The sequence below is a fragment of the Sceloporus occidentalis genome, unplaced genomic scaffold (genome assembly GCF_023333645.1).
Source record: "Sceloporus occidentalis isolate IW3139 unplaced genomic scaffold, rSceOcc1.0.p SCAF_2, whole genome shotgun sequence".
NCBI classification, from domain to species: Eukaryota; Metazoa; Chordata; class Lepidosauria; order Squamata; family Phrynosomatidae; genus Sceloporus; species Sceloporus occidentalis.
In genome coordinates, this window is record NW_028316982.1 from 201,960,081 (window position 1) to 201,987,100 (window position 27,020).

The 27,020-nt window shown below is 39.8% G+C and overlaps 1 protein-coding gene across 1 annotated transcript in view; it reads right to left on the reverse strand.

Annotated features, from left to right (window-relative positions):
• DYRK1A (dual specificity tyrosine phosphorylation regulated kinase 1A) overlaps positions 1–27,020 on the reverse strand; it is a 138,473-nt gene that overhangs the window by 83,637 nt on the left and 27,816 nt on the right. The window contains exon 2 of the mRNA XM_089512006.1: positions 22,291–22,365. Within this exon, the coding sequence (XP_089368132.1) occupies positions 22,291–22,300 (10 nt within the window). The 5' untranslated portion in view covers positions 22,301–22,365. The remainder of the gene's footprint in view (positions 1–22,290; positions 22,366–27,020) is intronic.

The following is a 27,020-nucleotide window of genomic DNA, read 5'->3' on the forward strand; positions in this document are numbered from 1 at the left end:
GACACATGCAAATTATCCATAAAATACACATATATGTTTATAACACAACAAATATTACATTACAAACAAAAACATGCAATTACTCTATACTAACCTGTAAAGAAAGGGATTAACAAGTGCTCAGTCACAGACCTTAAAAGTATCCTTTGTGAAACAAATAAAATTCTAAGGAAGATTAAAGTGAGAGACTGCTAAATTATAATTCATTAAGAAGTTCCAGTCTATCATGAGAGGATGAATAGGTCTAATGGTTTCTTATCACACTACATCTGTTAATTGGCATGCCTAGTGCCAGGAAGTTTGTGCTATCAGCCACAGTTTGGTGAATGTGCAGTTTAATGATGTAATTATCACTGTCAGTACTTTTTGCATTTAATTCCCCTCTGACCTCACTGCCTATGATCCTATCCCCAGCCATGTGTATTACACACATACACCACAAATTCTGGATAACACTCCACGCATCTAGTGCAAATAGGCTACAGTCCATGAAAGCATATGTTATAATAAATGTATTAACAAATAATGTTTTAATAATAAATGGCTATATTTCACATATCATAGCTGGATGGTCTCAAATTAGGTTTTCTACTCTTTTCCTCAATCACCATCAGGGAACTTACCTTCCAAGATTTTTTTTTTAATTTAAAAATATGTGTATCACCTTTAAATTCTAATCTTTGGAGGTGATTTACAAAAACTAATCAAAACAGAAAAAAGGAATATTAAAGCATCTCCTTGCACCTATAAAACACCAGATAAGCCTATGTCAGAAGAATTCTACCTGAAATGTGTCATGGTTAAAACGGCTCTTGTAGCCATCAGACTCATCTAAAATGGCAGTATGACAGGAGATATTGACAAATTATTATTATTATCCCGCCTCTCCCTACGTATCAAGGCAGGTTACAAAGCACAATATCATATATAATACAATACATAAAACTATAAAATACACATAAAAATAAAATCAGTAAAGTATAAGCCCCTATTTCCCTCACTGCTAAGAAAACATTAGCACATAAAAGTATAGATTAAAATAGTTAAAAGGCGGATTAGGAGAGCTAATTTGAGGTAGGGAAGGCAATCGGTGCCAGAGTAAGGGAGGATCAGTCAGTCTGGGAAGTCCTGCTGGAACACCTCCGCCTTTATAGCCTTTGTAAAGGTGTTGAAGGTGGTTATGTGACTGATCTCATCCAGCATATTTCATATTTTCGGAGTGGCAGATGAGAAGGCCCTCTGGGAGGCAACCACCAACCTGGTCTTCACTGGCTAAGTATCTAAGATCAAACTAATCCCAATATTCTGAACTGCTCTTTGTAATGGATTAAGAGTCAGTGGAACACAGTGGGCCCTGGTATCCACTAGGGCGTGGTTCCAGGACACCCGCGGATACCAAAATCCATGGATGTTCAAGTCTCATTAAATACAATGGATAGTACAGTGCACTCTTGCCTTACGTGGGGATCCATTCCGGACCCCGCCACACAAGGCAAGTTCTGCATGTGCTTGAGCCCCCTGAAACTAATGAAACCATTGAAGCCATGGGTGTGTGTGCCATTGACAAGGAGTGTGGTTTTCAGAGTAAGTTAAAAGCCACGTATGACACAGGTATGCTGTAAAATAATGTCCCTTATATAAAATGGCAAAATCAAGGTTTGCTTTTTGGAATTTATATATTTTTGGACTATTTTCAAGCTGTGGATGCTTGAATTCATGGATAAAGAATCTGTGGATATAGAAGGCTGATTGTACTTCAAGCACTGGTGAGACATGTTTCCATTGTTTGGTCTGGTCTCAGTTAATGTCAGTGGCTGTATTTGAGCTAGTTGTTTCCATCTTCTGAGTTGGGCAAGGGAAAGACAATGCAATGAGCCCACGTCATACACGGGCTCATTATAGGTGGCTTCCAGCTTACGCGGAAGCTGCCGGGGGATCGGGAGAATGGCGAGCATGGCGCGCATAAGCCCCATTATATCTAATGGGGCTTGAGCATATGCACTTTTTGCCTTACGATGGGGGGGGGGGGGTTCCATTCGGAACGGATCCCACATGTAAGGCAAGGGCGGACTGTACTAGTAGGCTGGAGCAAAACAATGTCATGGTACTTTAAAGACATATATATATATATATATATATATATATATTGAAAAATGCAGCCCATTTTATCAGGTACTGTTTCCAGATACTCTTTAAAAGCAGGCCCACTACTATATATCATGATATTCTAATCTGAAGGTTACCAATATGCATGTGATGCAGTCAATACAACTAGCATAGAAGCCTTAGCTAGTAAAACATGTACAATGCCACCTGAGAAACTTGTCAAAGTGATCTGTGCACCCCCTTCCAGAAACAGTTAAACACCACCTCCCAAAACAGATTAACAAACAACAGTACTGCCACCTTGTTAGGATTCAAATTCAGTCTTTTTCCTGTCATCCAGACTATCAGTGCCTCCAGAAAGCAATTCTATATTTCCACTCCCTTATTCCTTCCAGACAGTGATTCAGCAAAGCTCACTTGAATTCAAGTGAAATAAGCCCTCTTCATTTGTTTTCAATCCACACAACCTCTACATGTGTACAGAGAGCAGAATGGATGAACAGATAACATCAGGCCCACACCCCATTGTGTCCTTGTTGCCCACTGTCTGTAGCAGAGGCTCTCTGCGTGATTTAAAATCCTGGAAAATCATGATCCAATATAAACTGTTTGGAGACCCTCAAACAATTGAAGAGCTTTCTGCTGCAGAAAACCACTCATGGCAGAAGTAACTAACCAGCAGGCAGAGCTACCTAACTTTTTACCTTTCCATTTGCTCCATTGCACCCCTCCATATGGAGTGGGTGGGGGGGAGAAGTGAATTAGCTGGGAAGATCTTCAGAATGGGGCTAAGGGTTTGCGATAGCAAGCTGGGATCCAGAGTGAGGGGCTGGTGGTTTTAGCATGCTGGGATCCAAAGTGAGGGGCTAGTGGCTTTAAAAGGAGGTTGTGGGGAGAAAAGTGAAAAGAATGTGTGGGGAGAGGTCAAGCTACCTAAGCAGCACCTACAAACCCACCAATGACCAAATCCATGAAAGAAACCCATGAATGTGGAAGGCCAACTGTATTTCCATTCTGGGAGAAAGGCAGGATATAAAATAGATAGATAGATAGATAGATAGATAGATAGATAGATAGATAGATAGATAGATAGAAAACTGTTTCTCTAGTGGAAGATGAAGAAGAACTGACGGGAGAGTGGCTTTGGTGCACAGGACCATGAGCAATACAGAGGGAAGGTTCACGCCAAACCTACACAGTTCTAGAACCTTCCAGATAAGTACAGTAGGCCCTCAGTGATACCAAAAACTGTGGACTCTCCTGGTGTGAAGGGGGAGGAGAGTTAGAAGTTTAGATTCTGGCAGAAACTTTCTTTTGAGAAAGTGGGAAACGGAGACAGGGGTTTAAATTTTGGCAGTGACTTTGTGATGTGAAGGTAGAAAACAAAATGAGGATGAGGTTTAAGTTCTGACTGTGGCTTTGTGGTGGGATTGACTTCCATGGAGGAGGGAGGCATCAGCTTGCCCATGTCTTGCCACTTCTCAGCCTGGCCATCACAGGTTAAAAAAATTAAATGTTGCACATTTTGCTTCGTTCTAGTGTACAGTTGCTCATATCTGCAGATATCAGACCTACAGATACCAAGGTCCCACTGTATATGCACAGTACTTAGGGACAACATTCTTTCATATTTTCTACTCAGGTAAACATGTAACTTCACTACAGAATTATGTTTTGGGGCAGAATTTTGTAACATTTCTTTTCACAGCTTTTCTTCCTTACTCCAACAGCTTCAATAAACCCTGACCAAATTGGTTAATCTAATGTAAAGTTACAAAGATGAAGAATCAATTGTGGCTCAAATTAAGATACATCATGCCTATTAGTTCTTTAGTAATTACTCGTACTTTTATTATGGCAATGTCTTTTTCATAACTACTCAATAAAGAAAAAATTAATATAAATAAAGACAGAGATTTAACGTACAGCAGACAAACTTCAATATTTTAATACATCACACACAAAATATAGTGTCTTTTGTAACATATTGATGTATCACTGCCCTCTCAAGGGCTGTCAACTGCAAGAGATGAAAGTGAAAAAAGAGTTTTAACAAGATAGAAGGTCATCCTTATGAGCATTTATCAGCACATAGGTTGAAACATATTTCAAATTCCTGTTTTTGTTTTGAATATTCTGATGTGACAGGGCTCAGTTACAATCACAGACCAATGTTAGTCCCATAAGCAACAACACCCCACCCCCAATCCAAATAAATTCAAATTCTCAATTCGAAACAACAGATCTCAGAACTGAGACTGAATTTTATTTTCTCTTTTTGTCAACAGAGATAGGGAAGTGTATCAGGCAAGTTCCAGGGATACACAGTAGTGGAGATACAGACAATGACCATCTTAAACATCTAAAATCCATTCCCCACTGACACAGAGGCATAGTCTTCTGTAGTCTCAAGAAGCACACTCAATATCCAGTGGGTAAGCAAGCTGCAAGTAGCTGGCAGAAACAAAAACAGAGAAAAACACTAGAACTAGATAGCAATGTCTAGAAGAGTCCAATCAATCAATCCAATGGAGAAAAATGGAGGGAAGAGCTGCCAAAGCTCTCAGATCCCATTAAAAAAATTAGGCAACAAACATCCCAAAAAGCTGCATGGAGTAGTGCTTTCCCAGTAAACATCTCTCAACACATTAAAAAAAATCCTAAATCAGTCAAAACAAAAATTGCAGTTAAACTTCTATATACTTCCAAGATCTATTTTTGGCAGAAAATGTGACAGTGTAGTTCGCCAAAGAGGCAACAATGGACTCCTACCACACTTGCCCAGTATGACACTGACTCTCATATAAAAATATTGAACATGGGCAGTGGCTTCAAAATGAAACAATGTGAACTGCATGTACTCCACAAAACAAAGTGACAAGGGGTACCTGAAATGATCCTACAATAGAAAAGACCTATGGGCTTATAGGAACATGGGAAGGTACCTTTTACTAGGTGAGACATAGGCGCGTTACAGACTGCCTCTTTGGGGTGGCCTGTAGGCGCGCCTTTCCCTGGTGTATTGGGGCCTCAGTGGCCAGAACGGCAGCCGCTGAGGCCCCGATCCGCCGCTTTCCAGGCCACAGGGAAGCGGCAAAAGGCAGCTTCCCCGCAGCCTGGAAAGGGGTGTCCTTGGGGCTTCAAGCCTCAAGGACACCCCGCGGCAGCGGGGAGGAGGAGAAAGGGGCCGCTTGGCCCCTTTCTCCCTTGCGTTGCTGGGCGCAACCATCTGAAGGCTGCGCCCAGCGACGCAAACCAGCGACGCAAACCAGGAAGGAGCTCCGAAATGGAGCTCCTTCCTGCTCCGCACAAAGGGCGCATTAAGCGCCCTCGCACAGAGCGAAGGCGGCGCATTCGTCACGTCATCATGGCAGCGGCCATGTGGAACGGCCGCCGCCATTTTGTGCGCGCGAAGTGCGTGCTAGGGTTAGAAGGTGCGGAAGCACTGCCGCTTCCTAACACTAGTATGCGCTCCACGTGTACTTTAATGGTGGTGTGTAGCCCGCCTATATGTGTATCTAGAAAAATACAGTCTGCTCTATTTAGCAGCAGCTCTCCAGGGTTACACAAAAAAGTGTATTTCAAACCACCTGCACTCATATCCTTTTAACTGAAGATGTAAGAACTAGAACTTTCTTCATGCAAAGCTTACATCTCATACACCTCAAGATCAAGGTCTACCAAGTGTCAGACTGATTATGAATCTGTCTTAAATTCATTACAGATAGTGAAATTTCTAGTGAACAGCTAGTACTGAAGTTGTAAGACAAAGTATCTCAAGGATTCCTCAATGTTCAATTCAGTGAATTGCAGGAAATGGATAACTAATTGTTCCACAGTCCTCCTGAATATTTCATATACAGAAATTGTGGTCTTTCCATCCAAGACTTGCTTTCACTATTACTAACATCACATCATCCACTCTTTTGGCCAGGCAAAAAGCATTGGCATCTGTTATAGATCCTCTTTTCTTCTTCGCTTTCTGTATTCAACCTTTCGCTAAATCATCTTGCTTCTATCTATATAGTACTCACCAATTCCAGTAACTAAAAAGTCTGATTTGCACTTAGTTTAGTGCTAATCTTAAATTATTCGTCTCTCTGGCTTTCCACAGTCAAAGAGTTCTTGTTACTAAGATCTCTGTCATCCATTATTTTATATTTTATGCTAGTGGACTTTTTTTTTTTTTTGAGTGCTCTTTCAGTTTTTAGATGTAAAAAAATCAATTATGATTTCAGTAATTGGACATTGGATATTATTAGTGTGGTTTTTTGTTTGTTTGTTGTTGTTTGTTTTGGATTATTATTATTATTATTATTATTTGCTTAAAGATTGATAGTTACCTTTAGGAAGAACTTTGGTCTTGAAAAGCAGCAGATGAACTTTTACATTTAAAAAAACAAACCTACAACTCCCATCAATGGCACTGTATGGTACCTATTCTGAAATTCTTTTAAGGTCTCACTCCTTTTTCTATTTCAAAAACAATTTTCTTGAATTTAAATATTCATTTTCTTTATTAATCTTACTTTCCAATAAAATCCTATACCTCCCTTCTTCCGAAACTGTCAGTTATTCAAAAATATTTGGTTCTTGTAATGAACTCTTCTTACTCTGTCACTGCTTCCTTTTCAACTGAATGCTTCCTTTGATACTGAACAGCATCTCAAAACTCCTACATGATACCACCACTCTTTTCTTCTAAATTCTTTTCCTGAAAGCCAATGACTTGTCAGTCCTCTGCCCAATCAAAATAAAGCCTACATTTGTACATATTAATGCTTGTTGTTCCAACTGTCGAAAGTCAAATCAAATTCCTCTGAGTTTACACTTTTCTTTAAAGCACTATATACTGTACATGGGGATGTACTTTCCTAACATGTACCAGTTCTGTTTTAAGAGGATTCAGAGGCAATAAGCACACAGAATGTTTAAAGATTTTATTAGTAAACCACACAACAAGATTTCAAAGCTTCTAACCCTTTTGCATTTTGAACACCTTAGAGAATGACAAGACATACTCTTGGAGCTCATCAACTTCACCAGCATTGGTCCACAGTGACGTTCATTTGTCAGGGATGTTCTTGAGACTTATACACCATCATGCTTTATTAAGCACACTGTAACAGGTTGTTAACAACACCTGACCTCAAAAAGGCTGCTACATTTCTTTTGCCCACAGAAATAGCCTTAATGATTGGCAGGCAGCCAATCCAGGTAACCACATGACTGCACCAGACACTTCCAAACCAGATGGCCAGCCATATAACTCTTCACAAGATTATCCTAAACAAGGAGCTAACTAGTAGAAAATAAACAGAAACTTAAGTGGCTGCTTAAAGTATCCAAGCTCAGACAAAAGGAGATTAAAGCACAAGAAGAGTGATCATTACATACAGACTAATTCCTCAATATTGCCTATCTTTCTTATTCTCATTACAGGGTGTAAGAAATAAACAAATCTACAAGACAGGGATGGACAAAATGTCGGCCCAGGGCTCCAAGAGAATCCAAAGGGTTGTTGCAGTGGCCAGTCCTTCCAGATTTCCTGGGCTGCCCTTTATCTTGCCAAAAGAGAGGGGGTTCCACAGTTGCTAACACCTGCTATGCAGGTACTTAATGCTAAACACACAGAGTGAAAGGGGGCTTAAATCTATTTTTTTTTCCACTGCCTGCATGCGTTAAGTCACCCATCAACTTATGGCAACTCTCTCACTCACACACACAATTTAGTTGAGGCAAGGAGAAGCCCCAACTAAATTGTATATGCACACGTGCCTTCAAGTCAGCAGGTGAGTTATGGCAATGCCATGAATTGCACAGTATTTCCTTTGGCAAGGATTACTCAGAGGTGGTTTTGTCAATTCCTTCCTCTGAAATATAGCCTACAGCACCTAGTATTCACTGATGGTTTCCCCTCCAAGTAATAACCAAGTCCAACCCTACTTAGCTTCCAAGACTGACTGCTTCCATCAGCTTATTGGTTAGAATAGAGCTTATCGGTTACCCCTTTGTTGTTCAACAGGTATCAATAGGTCCACGCTATCTGGGAGTGAAACTGGATTTAGCTCGATAAAATGTGTTTAGTGTGCTTTATAGCCTACAGCATTATGTTGTGTGTGTTTTTTTAAAAAAGCAGACTTTATTTTTAAAATATTTTTTACCAAATTACTTGTAAACAATTCAACAGATTTAAGAGTGTGTGCATCTCTTACACTATTGTTGCTGCTGCTGTTTATAAGAAAGGGATAGACACTGGGATAATAAGGGGAAGAGGGGTGTCATCTTCGAAAATGTATTTCGTGTTATTTACACATATTTCATTGCATGACTAAATGGCATGATATAGAGTGAAGAAAGTCTTCTACAGTAAATTATAACAGAAAACATTCCACTCTTATATCATTGCCATAATCACCCTATGTATTAATCCATAGGGTGCCATAATGACCCTACAGATTAATCCATATAATCAGCTAAGCTCAGCTATATCCTTATAATCAGCTAAACTGCTGCTGAATTGTGCACTCCACTGTTAGCAACCTCCCTTCCTGGGCTGTTTCCATGGGTTGGGCTGGAGAACTCCAGGACCTGGTGGCAGGGCTTCAACATCCAAGCTGAGGCTGTCCTAACAGAAACTGTTCAGAACTTCAAAGCGCTCATGACAACCATGGTATAGTATGAGTACATCACTGGCCTGATACGGCACACCCGCCTAGATGGACAGGCTGCATACCTACAATTGTAGCTGAGTGGTTAGTGTAAACTCACGGAAATGGGTTACCTACATCTCCTCAGTGTATTATTCAGAGGCATTCTTGCAAACAAGCTTGCAAAATGTGGGCTAGACAAGGTAGCTGTTACATGGATTTGTAATTGGTTGACCAGCTGAACCAAAGGAGTGCTCAACAACGGTTCCTTTTCATCCTGGAGAGAAGTGACCAATGGGGTGCCACAGGGCTCTGTCCCAGGGATGTCATATTGAGGAGAGACCAAGCTTGTTTTCTGCTGCTCCAGAGAACAATGGATGCAAGCTCCAGGAAAAGAGATTACACCTCAACATTAGGAGGAACTTCCTGACAGTAAGGGCTGTTCGACAGTGGAACACACTCCCTCAGAGTGTGGTGGCATCTCCCTCCTTGGAAGTTTTTAAGCAGAGACTGAATGGCCATCTGCTGGATATGCTTTGATTGAGAGTTCCTGCATGGCAGGAGGGTTGGACTGGTTGTCCCTTGTGGTCTATTCCAACTCTATGATTCTATGATTTAAAAGCTATTACATAAGCTTCTAACCATAGGAGGAGAATGTCACCCTACAAGAATGGTACAGGCGCCCCTGGTGTTATTTAAAACATGACAATAGCACAGTTCTCCCCAAAGTTGCATCAGCCCTTGATCTTACATCTTGTATATAATGAAGGATGAAAGTCAAGAGCTGAGGATTTGTAGCCGATCTGCACACATCCTCCAGAGGTACATGGCTCAGAAAACCAGATGATGCACTCATAATCCTAACAGAATGGCTATGAACATGAACTAGAGGGTGCTTCTTGGCCAGTTCATAAGCTAGATGAATGATGGAATTTTGGAAAGCACTGGTTTGACACCTGCAGTCCAAGCTTTTTAGAGTAGCAGCATACGAAGAGTCTCTACAAGTTGAGGAACCCCATAGTCTTGTCAACCTAGAAGGCCATGGCCCTTTTGACACCCAGACACTGAATAGTCTGCTCAAAGTCCATAGCAGTTTTCTACATCAAAGAAAGCAATACAATGTCCTGGATTGTGTGAAATGAGAACACCACTTTAAAGAAATGACTTTAACCCTGTGGAAATGTTGGTAGGGTGGTCTACTCTGAGTATGTGTAGCTCACCTGCTCTCTTGGTGAATGTAATCACTACCAAGTAGGCAGCCTTCCAGGTAAGCAGACAAAGATCACAGGAGGCCATTGGTTCAATAGGTTTCCTGGAAACTACGATAATACTAGCTTGAGATTCTATTGAAGTGCTGGTCCCAAGACTGGTAGATGAAAACTATTGTAACCCTCAAGAATTTTTTTCACCAAATGATTTGTGAAACAGAAAGACTTTCCAACAAGCTGGAAGGTAGCCAAAATGACAACCAGGTAACATTTGATAAGAAAAAGAGAGACCTCTAGCAGAAAAGAACAGAAAGCATTTGAAAACATGCTGAACCAGAGCTTGAGCTGGAAACCCTGAGGTAACAAAAAGAAAAGACTTTCTTCCATTTCTAATCATAAGACTGCTGTGTGGAAGGTCTGTGCACTGCTACAATGATCTGCTGGACAGATTCAGAGCAAAATGTTACAGGAATACATTGCAAGCAGTCAGTCTCAGAGTGACAATCCAGATGCCTCACCTGCCCATTGTGGATGGTGAGGAGGTCTGGTCAGTATGAGAGATTAAGATGGGTATCTTAACAGATGAAAAAGTGGAGCAAATCATAGCTGTCTGAGCCATCACAGAGTGGTGAGGATGCCTCACTTTGTCTCTTCTGATTTTCAATATGACCCTGATGATGAAGGGAAATGGAAGGAAAGCGTACACGACGGGACCTTCCCAATCAACTGGGGAGATAGGCTGCAGATACCACAGAATGGCTATGATAAACGTCACTGTCTGAGAGGGAGTCAGATAAAAAATTTCAAAACTGACAATGAGGCCCAACAACTCTAGAAAGTGGCACATATAATCAATGTCATCTAGAAGCTTATCCCACAAATTCACAATAAGGAGCCAATTGTTGATGTAAAGGAACACAACAAAACCCTGTTGTCTAAGCCCATCACAATCACCGACATGCATTATATGAAGACCTGAAGGTGAAGCGGGAGGATATGAAATCAATAAATCCATCTTCCCATAGCAAGAGGATTTGTCTGTAGGATGGTCAGATCACAACATGGAAGTACACTTCTTTCAAATCCAACATCACAAACCAATCCCCCTTTTGCAACAGGGGAAAGATGGAGCTGAGAATGACCAACCTAAACCATCTAGGCTGGATATAAGGAACTGACATCCCAAAGGTCGCATGGAACCCTCAGTCTTTCTTGGACACAATTAAGGAGCAGAAGAACTGCCATCAAAGCGATGATACTAAGATGGGTTTGCTAGCGCCTTTCTGAAGTGCAGTTTCCTTGAAAAGAACGTCAGAGGGGAAAATAATAAGGGTCACCTCTACAAGATACCGCAAGAACACTATAGCATATCTTTTCCAGATAATGTCAAGAAACTAGGTGTCTGATATAATTACAGCACACAGGCATGATAGCAAAGTCTATTGCCAAGCCAAAGGGACAATTTGGGAAGAAGGATGTCTAAGAAATTAAAGTTGTTGCTTGCCCTGCTCCTGAGACATTTTCTTGCAGGACTGATGTTACTTAGTAGATGTAGAAGACTTACAGGAGGGTGTGGATGGAAAAACTTGTGTGTGTGAGACTGTTGTCATATTGTTTGGCTAATGTATTTCTTAGGACCTGATGGTTGTCTGGTCCAGCCGTAAGGGATTGGGATGACTACTGAGTTTGAGATGGTAAAATGAATTTATAACCCATGGTGTGCATATTCTAAGTAAGTTCCAGCTTGCCATTCATCTCCACATTGAAAAAGCCCTCCTCATCAAAGAGCAAATCTACAATTATGGCCCTCACTTGATTTGACAAACCTGACAATCTCAGCTATGTGTGCCTCTGTAAGACAACTGCATCTGCCAGTGTCTTACCAATGTAATCAGCTACATGAGAGGCAGTTTATTTGTTGAACAGCTAAGGAATGGGCTTTGGATTGTAGTCTACTAGCCAGGTGGTTTTCCTTGTCATGAAGCCTGGTCAGAAGGAGCGTCATAGTTAGCAATCTTGAAGCAGAGAGGCGATGAAAAGTAGAACTTTTTTGGCCATAATACCAAGCTTCCTGTCTTCCTTATCAGAAGGAGTGGTGTACTTTGTCTGAGACCACGCTGCCCCTACCACAATGGTAATTGGCTTCAGATGATGTAGAACAAACCAAATCAGAGTCTGACACTCTATCCAGCTCATTGAGCTTTTTCAATGTGGCTGAAATTAGATGGAGTAAGACCAGAACCTAGGAGCAATTCTGAGAAGAGATGGGAGGAGTGGAATTCAAGCAGGTGTAGACATTTTACTCTGGATTCAGTGACAAACTGAGCCTATTAGTTTGACTTCTTGGTTTCTGACTTGCAGATCCAGAGCTTGTGCCATGTGGAGTATTTGCTCTGTGAAGGAGCAGATATCAGTAGGTGACACCAAGCTGCATTCACCCAACACTCTAGGCAGAAAGTGCATGGTAGGCATATCTGACAAAAGTGAAGATGAAGAATCTGACTAAGAATTTTCTAATGCAGAATAGGGAGGATCAATTTGAGCAGGTAAGGCAATTTTTTCAACTGTCAACCAAGAAGGAGTTAGCAAAGATATTATCAGAGCTGGTTACCTGGTCTAAATTGCAGATCCTGGTTGCAAAGGTTGTGTAGCTGCGTAGGTCTCTGCCCGAATCAACTGCTTGAATCCGAGTATACCAAATAATAGACTTCTTGCTGGTTGTCATGGTTGTTATTGGGTACGAGCAAGATTATGAATCCCTGTGATGACTGGTAGTAACAAAGGCTGTGACAATGGGGAAGGAGATCGTAGCATTGATGAGTGGGATAACAACCCTGGGAAGGATGCCAGTCTTGTTCAACTTCATCATAGCCATGAGTGATGGTATCTATAGTATGGAGAGTATCTTTGAGACCAATGCCATTCATAACTGCTCTGATACCAAGGATCAGTGGAACCATGTTGATGTTTATGGTATGAAGGCAATTTAGCTCTCATATGCAGAGACATAAGCTGAATTTGAAGAGGAAGATGACTGAGGCCATCAAGTCAAACATGAAGGTGGAGATGGGCTAGGTGGAAGGAGTCTCTCAAATCTACAAGGGAGGTTAGTCTCAAGCTGAGAGTACAGACACTGATGGCTTCTGAGGCTGAGCAGGAGAGTCAACTATCTCTCTCAATGAAGCAGAACCACCCTGCACAAATGAGGAAGGTCTTGGCTGTATCTCAGGCCACAAAGAGGAGTAGGAAGAATCCAAAGAGACAGTATTCAGTCTTATACTGATACTGAGGCAAAGTTGGAAGTGGAGCCTGTTCCAAAGCACTTTACAATGCTTTACAATGGATGCAAGATCCCACATTGTGGCCTTCACCAAGGCACAGTAATCAATTTGAGTGCCCATCCTATTTGGGAATCTTAGTACCACATGTGGTGCATTTTTAAAATGAGCCAGAGGAAGCCACTGTTGGGCAAATGAACCAAATCACCAAACCTAAAAACATGGTCAAGAGCAAGCTGAATTAAACCGGGAAATCAGAAGCAAAAAACAAACACAAAAGAATAAAATGGGGAATCACCAAATTAAATCGCAAACTGTAAGAAGCCAGAAAAACAGTCCAAACTTCACTAATGTAAGCAGAAGAGAAGAACTCCAAATTGTTCCTTAGATGTTGCCGACGCAGTGTACAAAAAGGAACTGAAGGGTTAGGTGGGAAGTGAACAGATAGGATGCCTGGATAATGGGCAATGTTACAACCAAAACGCTTATGTAATAACTTAAGAAAGTTCCGAACAATGCACTGAGCAAGCACATATTTGTGTGAGTCACAGGGACCACAAAAAATCAGCTTTACTTATTCGGTGAGCAGGATGTAATCTTGTGTGTGGAGGTCAAAACTGATTATTACTGTCAGAGCATTTCTTTGTTAAGATGCCTTCGTGGTAGCAGACCCACCCCACCCCCCACCCACCCCACCCGGTAAAGATAGGGAACTGATTAAGACAGTCTGTCCCCAGACACTCATAAAATCAAAAGGATTATTATTATTTATTATTATTAAAATCAAAAGGATTGCTGAACATTCTGGTGATTTTCTAGCTGACAGAATTGACAATCTGGATGACGATTTGGTTTCACTATGGAATGTTCAGATGGAAATGGCAATAGATACAATTGCTCTTGAGCATCTGCTTCTGTACTGTGAAGCCTGTAATTTTACTTGGTTTACAGAAGATCTAGACGCATTGAAAAAGGCTGGACAATGGCCCAAGTACCTACAGCATAAGTAACAGAGGGGTTATGACAGTTATTTGCAATGACTTTTTGTGCTACCTATTATGCAGCAGTGAGGCTGGCAAAAAAGTTTTACTTTGGCTCTTCCATCTTGTCCTTGACAAGTTACCCAGAAGCATTATTCCAAGTGGTGAGAAGCCTGCTTAGAGAGAAAAGGAATCATGCTTAGAGAAAAAAGGAGAGAAATCAGTTATCTGCTATGATAAATTTGCTAGGCACTTTGAGGAGAAAGTCACTTGTTTTCATTCAGAGTACATGGGAAAGTTCCCAGTGAGTTCCTACAACTATGACCTTGCCACCATAAGTCATGTGCTGGTAACTTCCCAATTAAATTACTGTGAACTCTACATGAGCCTGTCCTTAAAGTCAACTCAGAAGTTGTAGGTAGTGCATCATGAAGCAGCTAGACTTCTGATCTGAACAGCTTAAACAAAGCACATTACACAGCAGTTTTAAAGGAATTGCACTAACTGCTAATATGCTTCTAGACTATATTCAAACTACTAACATTTAAATTCCTAAATGGCTTGGGACTGCAATACTTGAAGGGACACCTTTCCTCACAAAGATATTATGTGGGAAAGAGCTTTTTCTGCCAATGCACCTTGCCCTTTTTTCAAGCACCATGACTTTTCATTAAAGACTCCGAGGTCTAATTTTTACTGTACAGGTTTTAAAATGTTTTAATTTTTATTGATTGTTAAATCATTTAATATATTTAAGACTGTTTAAATATTCCTTATGCTTTTGACTTTATTTTAACAGTATAGCACCCTGAGATCCTGTGGCATAGGGCAGGATATATGCAGTTAAATAAAAAAAGTAATTAAGTAGGCAAAAACTGCAGTGACGAAATGTCTGGTTAGAAAAAATAGATTATCAGACCATAACTTAATAAGTGATTCAACCTATATAATTGAAGCGCAAGAACGGAAACTTTAAGCTTCTGTCCTGTGTGTGTGTCACAATGTATTGTTCATATGGTTTTCTTAGGCAAGAAATACTCAAGAGGTGGATTTTGCCAGTTCCTTACTCTGAAATATAGCCTATGGCACCAGATATTCATTGGCAGTCTCCCATCCAAGTACTAACCTTAGCTTCCAAGATCAGATGTGATATGATGCCTTTTATCAACAGCATGTTAACTGCCATCAAGCTGATTCAGACTTATAGGGACCCTACAATCATGCATTCAATCAAATTAAGCACCAGCAACTCTAGATTCCACATCTTGAAAACATGTGGAAAAAAAAGAAAGAAAGAAAGAAAGAAAGAAAGAAAGAAAGAAAGAAAACATGTGCACTGAACTCCCAAATGGAGGATTTCAAGTATCTACCATTTTGATATGCTCTTTTGAAAAAAAATTATTTGTAATAGACAGACAAATATTTTGAATGAGTCATAATGCCTTTTAAAAACAAGTTATTACATTTTATTAAACAAGTTACACTGTTGTGGCCCTACTGTATTCATTTAATAACAAAAAAGGTAACTCTTATTACAGGAGAGTAATGTATTAATACATTATATGAGTAATATATTAATATATTAAATGTAAAGACTGTTAGGAAGCCTTTTGGGAGTATCTTCTGTGAACCTGGCTATGTCTTTACAGCACACAAGGACTGGCAGGTGTCGCCACATCACTCCTATCACAGACCTACAACAGAAATCATACGTGGAATATATGAACACTTCCTCAAAGATCCTCAAACTCTCTAGGCATGTATCAGAGCAAATCACATCTCTTCTTCTCCACTCCCTAAATGTTCCTATATGAATGTTTGTTAGCTCTTTGCTACCACACATTTTTTTCTGACTCTAGAACTTTCTTCAATTAAAATACTTTGGTAGTGCCCAAACATTACTTGTTGAGTAAGCAAAACATCACATGTTAGAAATACCTCTGCTGATCAGGATACAAAAGGTATGGGTAGATTCTCAAGAGGGTTGATTGTTCTAAAACTGAGTTTTAGTGTGGAGAAAGGAGATAGACAGTTCAACCACACAACTATCTGTTGTTATTATCCCTCCAAAAAGCAAACATGCACATTTAATTTATATGCAATGAAAGTAAATAATTTTCATGGTCTCTTTTTTAAAAAAACTTTTCTTCATAAGGTGGCTCAAGCCAAGCAGAGTGGAAGGTTATGAGCACAGAGAGGGGGAAGGAAAGGAGCCTGCTGGCAGGCTCAATGACAAGGAAGGGGGTAAGTCTGAAAAAATCAGGAAGTTCCCTTTAAAAGTGAGACTGGTTTCATTTCTTGAAGTGGATGATGGTTCATACCCAAAAAGTGTTCACCAATGGTTCTCTGTCATCTTGGAGAAAAGTGACAAATGTCATCTTGCAGGGTTCTGCCCTAGACCCAGTGTTATACAACATCTTTATAAATTAGTTGGATAAAGAAATAGAAGAGATGGTGATTAAATCCACGGATGACATCAAAATAGGAAGAGTAGCACATTCCTTAGAAGACAGAATAGGGATTCACAGTGACTTCAAACACCTGGAAAACTGAGCCAAAACTACCAAAATTAGTATTAAAAAGATAAATGTGAATTTCTATTTTTGGTCAGGAAAAATCAGGTGCATAATAGGATCACTGTCTTGACAGCAGTACATGTGAAAAGGATCTAGAGGATCTGAATACTCCACAAGCTAAACATGAGTCAGCAGTATCATATGGGGAGTCAAGGAGCTAACGCAAATCTTACCTGTATCAACAGAAGTACAGTGTCCAGATCAAGGGAAATAACAAGACTTCTATTCTGCTGTGCTAACAATTCACCTAGAGTACTGAGTGCTGCGGGCATGACAATTTAAGAATATCAGCAAGCTGGAATGTATCCAGTGGAGGGCAACGAAGATGGTAAATGGTCTGGAAACAAAACTCTACCAGGAACAATTATGTAAACTGTATTATTAAGAACGGTCAAAGAAGAAGGTGCAAAGGCAAGCTTAATGCTGAGCATAAAGAAAACAAAAATAATGGCTATGGAGAACTTAAATATTTTCAACCTAGACAATGAGGAAATTGAAATAGTAAAAGAGTATTTGTACTTTAGCTCAAACATTGAACAGGAAAGAGATTACAACCATGAAATCAGAAGACTATAAATAGGAAGTACAGCTATAAAAGAACTAGAAAAAATTCTAATCAGTGAAGACATACAACTGAGCACTAAAGTTAGAATCATCCAAGTTGCTGGATTCCCTACCCCCATGTATGGATGCAGGACCTGGACAGTGAAGAAAGCAGATAAGAAGAAAATCAATTCATCTGAGATGTGGTGCTGGAGAAGAGTGGTGAGGACACCATACACAGCCAAAAAGTCAAACAAAAGGGTCCTAGAACAGATCAAGCCTGAAATCTCCCTAGAAGCCAAGATGATCAAACTGAAGCTGTCGTACTTTAGCCACATCATGAGAAGGTACGACTCATTAGGAAAGACAATAATGCTAGGAAGGGTGGAGGAAAGTAGAAAGAAAGGAAGACCACATGCTATGGATAGACTCAATTAGAGAGGCCACAGGTAGGAATTCACAGTACCTAAGCAGAGCAGTGGAGGAGTCTTGGAGAAGACTCATGCACAGGATCAATCATGACTCTGAACAACTCAAAGGCAGCCAAAAACAACAACATGAAAGCTACATTCACAATGAATTTTATTACGTTAAAAATGTAACAGCTCTGTAGAATACACACAGCATGCTATACTATACTGCTTTACTCTCTCTTATTGGTTATAATACTTTGATCAACAATGTCAAAATAACAAACTATTATTATGCTGTCTAGATTTCAAAATAGAAATAACTTTTAAAAGTCACACAGCTGCTCCAAAACTTCTAACTCTCAACATTCCAGACACCAATCATTCCACAGTTTGTCATCTCTAGTCAGTCGAAATACTGTTACACATAGTATATGAAATTTAATACATAAAATACTCAAATACTTTTGGATTACTTTGTCAGTCACGTGTACTTCAGAAAAAAGACTTTAATGCAGAGCCATTTTATTGGAAGGCAAATTATCACTTCAGTCCCATCGGCATCTTCTACAATAACTGCCATATGCCTCCTCACATGAGTTCTCCCCTTTTCCAACAAAAGCGTAATTGTGCATGGGACTTCGACACTAATTGTCAAAATTCAAATGAAGACCCAGAATCTTGTGAAGCTCATAATTCACTTGTTTTAACGTCAATACTAGAATTTAGATATATTTTACACATTACAGTTGTAGCCAGCTTCTCAAAGTAGCTTCCATACAATCCAACAAAGAGCAACTTAACATGCACAATATAATAAATTCCACAAATCAGTTAAACACAGCTCCCAGTTCATTATTTTAAACATTATACTATATCTCATCCAGCACTGCAGATGCAACACACAACTGGCATAATACTAGCAGGATTTACCCATCTAGCCCCAAAACTCTTGAAATTTTAAACTGAGTTAGGTAAACGCCACAATTATTGTACTATTATTAACATGATCCTTGTTCTTACTAATTGCCAGGTTGGCATCTCTAGATGATGGAATCTGGAGAAGGTAACTGCTGTCACTGGAACGGAAACTTTTCTTATGACTTGCTTCAGCTACACAGTATGTTCACAAACAGTCTCATTTTCACATATAGTGTAAAAGAATCCCAATTTTTTCCTGGTATTGGCAACCAATCCAGAAATTACAGTTGTCAAGACAAGTTTATCTGCCATCGCACTTAGTTGCAGAGGCAAAATCTTTGGAGACTTAGCTCATCCTCCTCTTCAGTGACACACTAACAGGGGCTCTATAAAGAACTTATGTGCCTAAACTGTGTTTCTTCTTTCTTTTCCAACACAGCTGTAAACAGTACTCAGGGCAAGAACGTCTACAACTGCCCTCCAGAAGTGCATCTTGCCCTTTCTAGTCAGAGTTGGTTAGGGTTAAAGGCTTGTGAGGACACACAGACCAAAAACCTACTCTTAGTCCAGAAGAGAGTAGAGTCATTGAATAAATGGTATTTACTTATATGCTGACTCACCATTCAACAATTGACTAAACTAACCAACAAATGCCAGCCACTGTGTGGTAGACAAAAGAGACTCCTCATGTGCTGAGCATTTCTAGAATTAAAATGTGTCATGAAGGGAGAAGGCAGATGAGGAGGACCATTTCTCACAAAGTACATCATCATGCAAATGATCCTCCACTCTTGACCTGCACTCAGAATGCTGGGGAGCTGCTGCTTATGCCCTGCTCTGTCTATCAATCTCTGTGGCTACCATTGCAGCTACCTCTTCATTCAACAAGCTTCTTTCTTCTTCTCACATCTCTCAGTTTTAGGAAGTATTCAGCACTCAAGCTGAGCTATTATAGCAAATATAAACAATGTAGATCTTACTCTGTTATAGTGCTTGTCTTTAAAATTTGGATAATAGCTCTTTTTCAGACTGTTTCCAAATCTGAAATAATTCCATCATATATTCAATTAGGATTTTCCAAGGAATCACTTGGCACTTACTCCCTACCTTATGCCCACTAGCTGATTAATCATATTAGAGGTAATTATTCCATTAACCAACATGTACATTTACTTTCCGTCTCTTGGATCTAAAAAGATATCTTGAAAAAACATGTTAAAGATAGTTTTACTTCTGCAGGTCTTGCACAGCCTGAATCCCTGAGCTACATCATTACTTAAGTTTTTCCCTTCCCCACAACCATAATTTCAACAAATTCTTACCTGGTTACTGCAAATATTAAATTGATTACAAACTCATGTAAACATGCACTGTAGGCAAATCATAAAACAGGAGTGTTAAACATTTGATAACACTTCAGACAAGAAGAAGAAATACAGTGGTCCCTTCCCTTACAGTGGGATCCATTCTGGACCCCCACCCCCACCCCACGTAAGGGAAATTCTGCAGATGCTCAAGCCCCATTGAAGATAATGGGGCTCGTGCCTGCGGGGGCACATGCGCCATTAGTTTTTCTAGTGCATGGTGCTGCTTCTTCCAGCACAGCTTCCAGCATATGCTGGAAGCCCCGTATGACACGTGTGCACTGTAAATTGAACAGGAATGAATTTCATTTCTGAGAGAAAATGCAATTTAAATTTTAAAAAAATCAGTACAAAGGTTTGTCAGAAATAAGTAGCAATTCTCTGGCAAAAGTAAAATGGCTTCATTACTTTAAAATATTTTCATTCACAAAGTGACTGAATACAGCCTCATGTCATTCACAAAATGATTTAATACTGGCTCATTTGAACAATTTTTCCAGTAATTTTCAATATCAAACATACTATTTTAGTACATTTAGTGAACACTATTTGTGTTACATCATTCTAAAAAATTAAAATACTTCATAAATATCTACAAACTAGTTTCTAGTGCACTACTCCCACACACGTGGCCTATTCTACACCGGCAGCGAAATGAGACTGTAGTATGTCACAGTGAAGACCAGAGAATGTCACTTAGGACTGCAGAGGGAAGATTAAGTTTATTTATTTCATTTATATCCTAAGTAATTTATTTATTTGATTTACCATATATGACTATAAGTCAACCTTATGCATATGTCGAGGTCAGCTTTTGGGGCCAAAATTGTGGATTTTTATACGACCCGTGGTTAAGTCGAGGGTCAGATTTAAGGAGGTAGCCCAGCTGGGAAGAGGCTGCGGGGGTGATTGATTTCTTTCCTTGTGTCTTCCCAGATGGGCTGTCCCCTGCAGAAGCAGCCCAGTTGAGAAGAGGCTTGGGGGATGAAGGGTCGCCCTTCCTCCTAACACACTGACCAATGTATAAATTGACCCAGGTTTTGGGGGTCAATTTTTGACTTAAATTTTTTCAACTTATACATGGGTATAAATGATATAGCCTGTGTTTTCCTCAAAACTGGGATTCAAGCAGCTCACAACAAGACTAAAATGATATAAACAAAAAAGTGTACATATTAAAACACAATTAACAAAACTGTTATGTCACAGCACAACGGACTCAAAAGCAATTTGAAATCACATTAACAACAATAAGAAAATAAAGCACCTGCCTCTTATAGGCGCCTTCCTCACACCCTTTTTGAACTGTCAATAGCTTCCCTTTAAATACAGGTATTTGCCTGCCAACAGTAGGATGGCAGGGGAGATGCCAGTTATTCTACCTCAGAAGGGAGTTCCACACCTGGGAGCAGCCACCAAGAAATTTATGTCACATGTCACCACATAGTATACCTAGAAGATTAAGTCTGTCATGAAGATGTCAAAACTTTGCAAGCTTCTATGGAACCAAGTTAGAGGTCAACCAGAACCTTAAATTTGTCCAGAAACAGAAAAAGAGGTAGCAAATGAAGATAACTAACAAAGAAGTGTAACCAAGAAGTCACATGTTCCCTGTAACTAGCCCAAGTCAACAATCCAGCTGTACTATTTTGGACCAGGTGAAGCTTCCAGAGAAGGAAGTCCCATGTAACTATGGCATGCATCACTGTGTCCAAATCAGACACTCCTAGAAATAGGCACCAAACAGTGGCACCTGAAGGACTATGCAATTTACAAGATTATAATCCACTTCCTTAGATACAACATACATTGAGTATTTTATACTGTTAATGTTCTGTTATATTAATTGTACCTATATGCAAAAAAAAAAAAAACCACAGCTAAAAAGAGGTTGGGTTATAACCTTTCAACGTAATGTACTAGTTTGGGGATTTTTTGTTTAATTTCTAGAAAGACAAATGTATGGGAAGCTTCACCTGTAATCCAGAACAGAACAGTCTATTTGACAATCTCATTCTACTGCATGTGAAGATCCAGCTTACTGTAACCAGTCACAATACATCAACATTGCTCCAATCCCTCCAATTAGGAAAAAAAAAATCTAATTGGCAAAAGCTTTCTGGCCTGGCAGTCTGATTACTGACTGACCATAGGTTACCAAAACACACAGGCTACTTTCAAGCTCGACTTCAACAAAAAAAGAAAATTACGAAACTCCAAATGACTTTTTTAGTTAGTTAGAAACCCAAGTTACCTGTATGCATCGTCTTCTTTCAAATCTCATACCATCCTGTGGGATGGGGGGGAGGGGGGAGGCCAGCAGCAAACACTGTGAAAGAAAAAAAAATAGTAAAGACTACGTCAGAAGCCACATGTTTTTTTATTTATGTTTGTATTTATTACTTATGCAACAGCCAGGGTGGTGTAGTGGTTTAAGTGCTGGATTCCAACTCTAGACAACAGGGATCAAACCACCACTCGGAAACAGAAATCCCTGGGTGAGCTTGGAAAAGTCATATTCTCTCAACCTCAGAGGAAAGCAAAGGTAAACACCTTAGGGTCCTCATATGTCAGAAACAACCTGAAGGCACACAACAACAAATAAAGAAGGATGTGAAGGCGGCATATAACAAATAATTTTAAACAATTTAATATGTGAAACAGGAAAAAAAACTTTAAAAAAATATTGGAAAAACATTAACTTTCTGCTACATGATAATGGTACCAATCAGGTCTCTAAAAGGGGATGGGTGATTTCATAACCAAGGTAGTACAACAACATAAAAGGTGCACAAAAACCTACCATACAGAAAATCTAACCAATTATCTACCCTACTACTGAGCACCTTGTGTTAATTCATAGCAGTTGTCCAGACTCTTAGATAGATAATCCTTTCACATGGTTTGGGATTACATACTCATTTTCTTACGTGAGGCCTAGTATAGATTGGGACATCTATACTTCCCATGTAGATGTCCTGTCTACTTGCCATCTCAGTGCTTGCCTTTCCTGAATCTCCCCCCCCACCCACCCACCCCGGCTCTCTTCTCGCAGGGAACAACAGGTGGCTGCCTTCCTTGTTTGTCACCTGGCACCACTGCTAAGGTCAGAACGAAGCAGGCAGCCATGTTACCAAGAAAGGGTGCCTCACTCTGACCTCAAAGCAACTCCTGCCTGCAGCGGTGGCACTGAGCAGCTCACAGGGACTGAGAGTAAAAGCAGCAGCCACTGTCGCCGCAACGAGAGCCAAAAACCCATAGCAAAAGATGAACTATATAAATGTAGGTTAGGGGGAGTTAGCCCTAATGCATGTGAAGATTTTGTAAAGACAGTCTGCACCCAATTCGGTGTTTTGGCACTGCATCTTGTAAACAGGATGTAGCAAGCCCAGGATGAATTCCAGGTAATTTGTCCATGTAGACAAGCCCTCAACAAAATAAACAAGAACCCCGGAGTTGGCAGGAATACATTTGTGGCTTTTTAAGGATCTACAGGCTCCTCCAGAGCCAGGAGGGAATGACAGGATGAGCTACAGTCCCACTGCCACAGTAGAAGGACTACAGCTAGGCTTCAAGAAGTCCAGTGCAATGCTGAGAAGTCAGGGAACAGTTGCAGATTTGCTCACTCCTGCACTCGTATTTATATTGCACATGTAAGTAAGAGGTGGGAAGAAGAAAACCTGAGTATTGATTTCACTGTTAGGAAACCAGACAAAGCAGAAATTTGAAAAACTGGATGTGTTAATCCTTTTTGAAGCCAATCAATGAGAATCTAGAAGGGCCGAAGGGTGGGACAAAGACAGAAGCAGTGTTGCAGTCTCCTTGCCGTAACTGGAGGAGCCCTAGGATGCTAAACACATCAACTGCTACCTGATGCCAGGGATTGTCCTTGATGCCTTTAGCATGCAAAGTATATGCTTCATGTCTGATTTATGGCCCCTATGCTGGCAATGCTTTTATAAGCGATACCATCAGTGTCTTCAGGTCAACTGATATCTATTTAAGACAAAATTATATTATATAGCCAACACAGGGAGGTTCTTTATCAGGGGCTGCTATATATTTATCTTGATTATTAATTTTTTCCATTATTTTATATTTTAAAAAAATATTAGTATTTTAATATAATTTAATTTTGTTTTAACTTTCTTATAATCAGGGTTCTAGTTTTATCTCATTTTAGCCTTGTTCAAGCTGCCTTGGGTTTTATTCCAGGAGAAAAGCAAGGTAGTAAGTAAACAAACATGGAGATACAGCATGAAATAATTCTGTGTCCAAATATTCCAAATGTTAGCAATAACTAGTTCAATATGGGATTGCTAAATCATGTAGCTACTTCAATACCAGCAAACACACATCCATCTCAAGAAATTAAAGCAACTGACATAATGAATGCCATTCACAAGTTACAGTGTCCACATGGGGTTGTCATATGGAAACACCCAACCTATCTGTCGCTACAAAGTAGCCACAACGCAACTAACTTTGGCCCCAACCCTAACTTTGGCCCCAAACATGCCCTTGGCTTATACATGAGATTGACTTATAGTCGAGTATAGTACGGTGTGTACTATATTAAATATATTACAGTACTGAATCATGGCGGAAAGAGGATTTGAACCCACGTCTCCAGGGTCCTAGTCCAATGCTCAAACCATGCTCGTTCTCACTGCAGAGTTCCAGATAAGGGAGGCTCAACCCATATCACTCTCTACAACATAGTATTAGCTTATATAGTTTATATAGCTTATTGTATTATTTAGCTTATATAACTTATTTTAAGGACTCCTCTAACTTTAAAAAATATAGTTGTCATGCTGCATACATGTAGAAAGGGGACGTTGTCAAGAAAAATAAATCCACAGCTTCCCCTGGCACACAAAATTATTTCAATTTTTTTATAATTAAAAAAAACCTAGGACAATACATTATGGTACCAAACATTCCTTATAGGCTTACTTTCAAGAACAACACCCGTACCTATAGCACCACAATTAAAAACTTTGATAAAGGTACATGAAATCACATGTTATTTTACTGAATTTTCAAGAGAACAAATCTTTCTCTATGTCATAGGCTTTGCATTCTGATAAACTTACACAAGTGAGCCAGTTCTACTGCACTTCCAACAGACCTATTCTGCAAGACGAGAAAAAGAGTCTCTACCAAATCTGTGATGCAATATCGCAAAGCACTGTTACACAGCATCTGAAATTTATAAAACCAAGTCTCAAAGTTACAACTCACATAAGTAAATGTATTACATCATTAAATGGGAGTCCACAACTATCATTCAAAATCCAGTATATCTGTGGCAGCACTGGGATTTTTGACCTTTCCCATCCTTCTTCCCACTTCTCTAGTGGGAAAAAACTACTTGAAAAATTTCCAGCCTCCTGTAGAGTATGTGAGAGAAGGTGTTTCCACAGGTATCCAATTCCACAGGCACTAGCTATCATTACCACACAAAACGTTACTAGCCAACCTGCTATTCATATGTATACAGTGTGCCTCTGCGTTATAGGTGGTCACGTCATATGTGGCTTCTGCGCCAAAAAAAAGCCTTGCGCACCCCGGAAGACGTAATGGGTCGTGTGACTATGGTACGAGCGCAGCACCACACAACACACACGAGCCCCATTACTTTCAATGGGGCTCGAGCTTATGCGTTTTTTCTTTTACGCAGCCGGGGGGGGGGGGGGGGTCCGGAACAGATCCCCCTTGTAAAGAAAGGGCGCACTGTATTAGCAATTTCTTTTTAATTAAAAATGAAGAGTAGAAAATATTAGTAAAATGTCCCTTGATTGCTCCTTCGAGAGTGTTCATGCTGTAGGCAGTTGGGCAAGCAGTTATTTACAAGCCTGCACCTAAGTAGTATTAAAAAGTTTACTGTCCATACTAAAGCCTCGAGGGGAAATTTAATCAGTAAGCAGTACAAAATTTTGACACTGTTGATAGTACCTTCCTTCTTTAAGTGGTATGAAAATTCTCTTACACCATAGGTGAAACTAACTGGGAGGCAGCTCAAGCGCATACTTTAAAATGCTACAGAGGCAGAAATGCAAAGATAAAGAGAGAAAAAAGGGGGGTTCATCATCATCATCATCATCACCATCATCTCAATACCTCATATCGTAAATAAAGAACCATTTAAAATAATAGATGAAACCAAATACTCACGCCTACTACAATATAAGCTCATTTAATATAGGTATGAAAAGCAGCATTAGCTATACATGGAATTCCTGTATTTTGCAGAAATTCTAATCCAGCAAAGGCTTGTATGTAGAAACCTCCACACTTCCTAAAGGAAGGTGCAATCGCTGAATCACTATGGATGTCTATTAATGGCACAATATAAGCATGTACAAGCATAATAGTGCTAATGCTATTTCTAATACTGCAAAATTACTGAATGCATACACTGCTGCTTCAGCCCTCAAGTGATCTCTTTAGGCCAGTATTGGCAACATTGGTTTTCCGGATTCTTTGCAAACAGAGGTATTCAAAATCTTAGGGACCTCTTCTTGGGACTATTCTTAAGGCATTTCTTGCATGAGCCATCCTCCTCCACAGGATCTTCAGATCCCCACTTAATCATAGGGCTACAAACCATATACTTTATATTCTAGGATATTCTAACTGGTATAACGAAATCACAGTTTCCCACATTTGGAAATAACAAAAAAACATAGTTTGTTCCAAATGAAGACAGTTAAATGGAACTACTAGCCTGGGGCAATTCAAGGTTGCTGTCAGTCTGGAATAGGTGATCCAGAAACTGCAACATCTTCTCAACTACACCAAAGCATTATTTTAACAAGAAGTCATAACGTCACATTACACTGGGTATGGTAGTACAGTAGGACCTTGGTATCTGCTAGGGTTTGGTTCCAGGACAAAAATAGATACTAAAAATAGATACCAATATCTGTGGATGTTCAAATCCTATTAAATACAATAGTGTAGTAAAGTGGTGTCCCT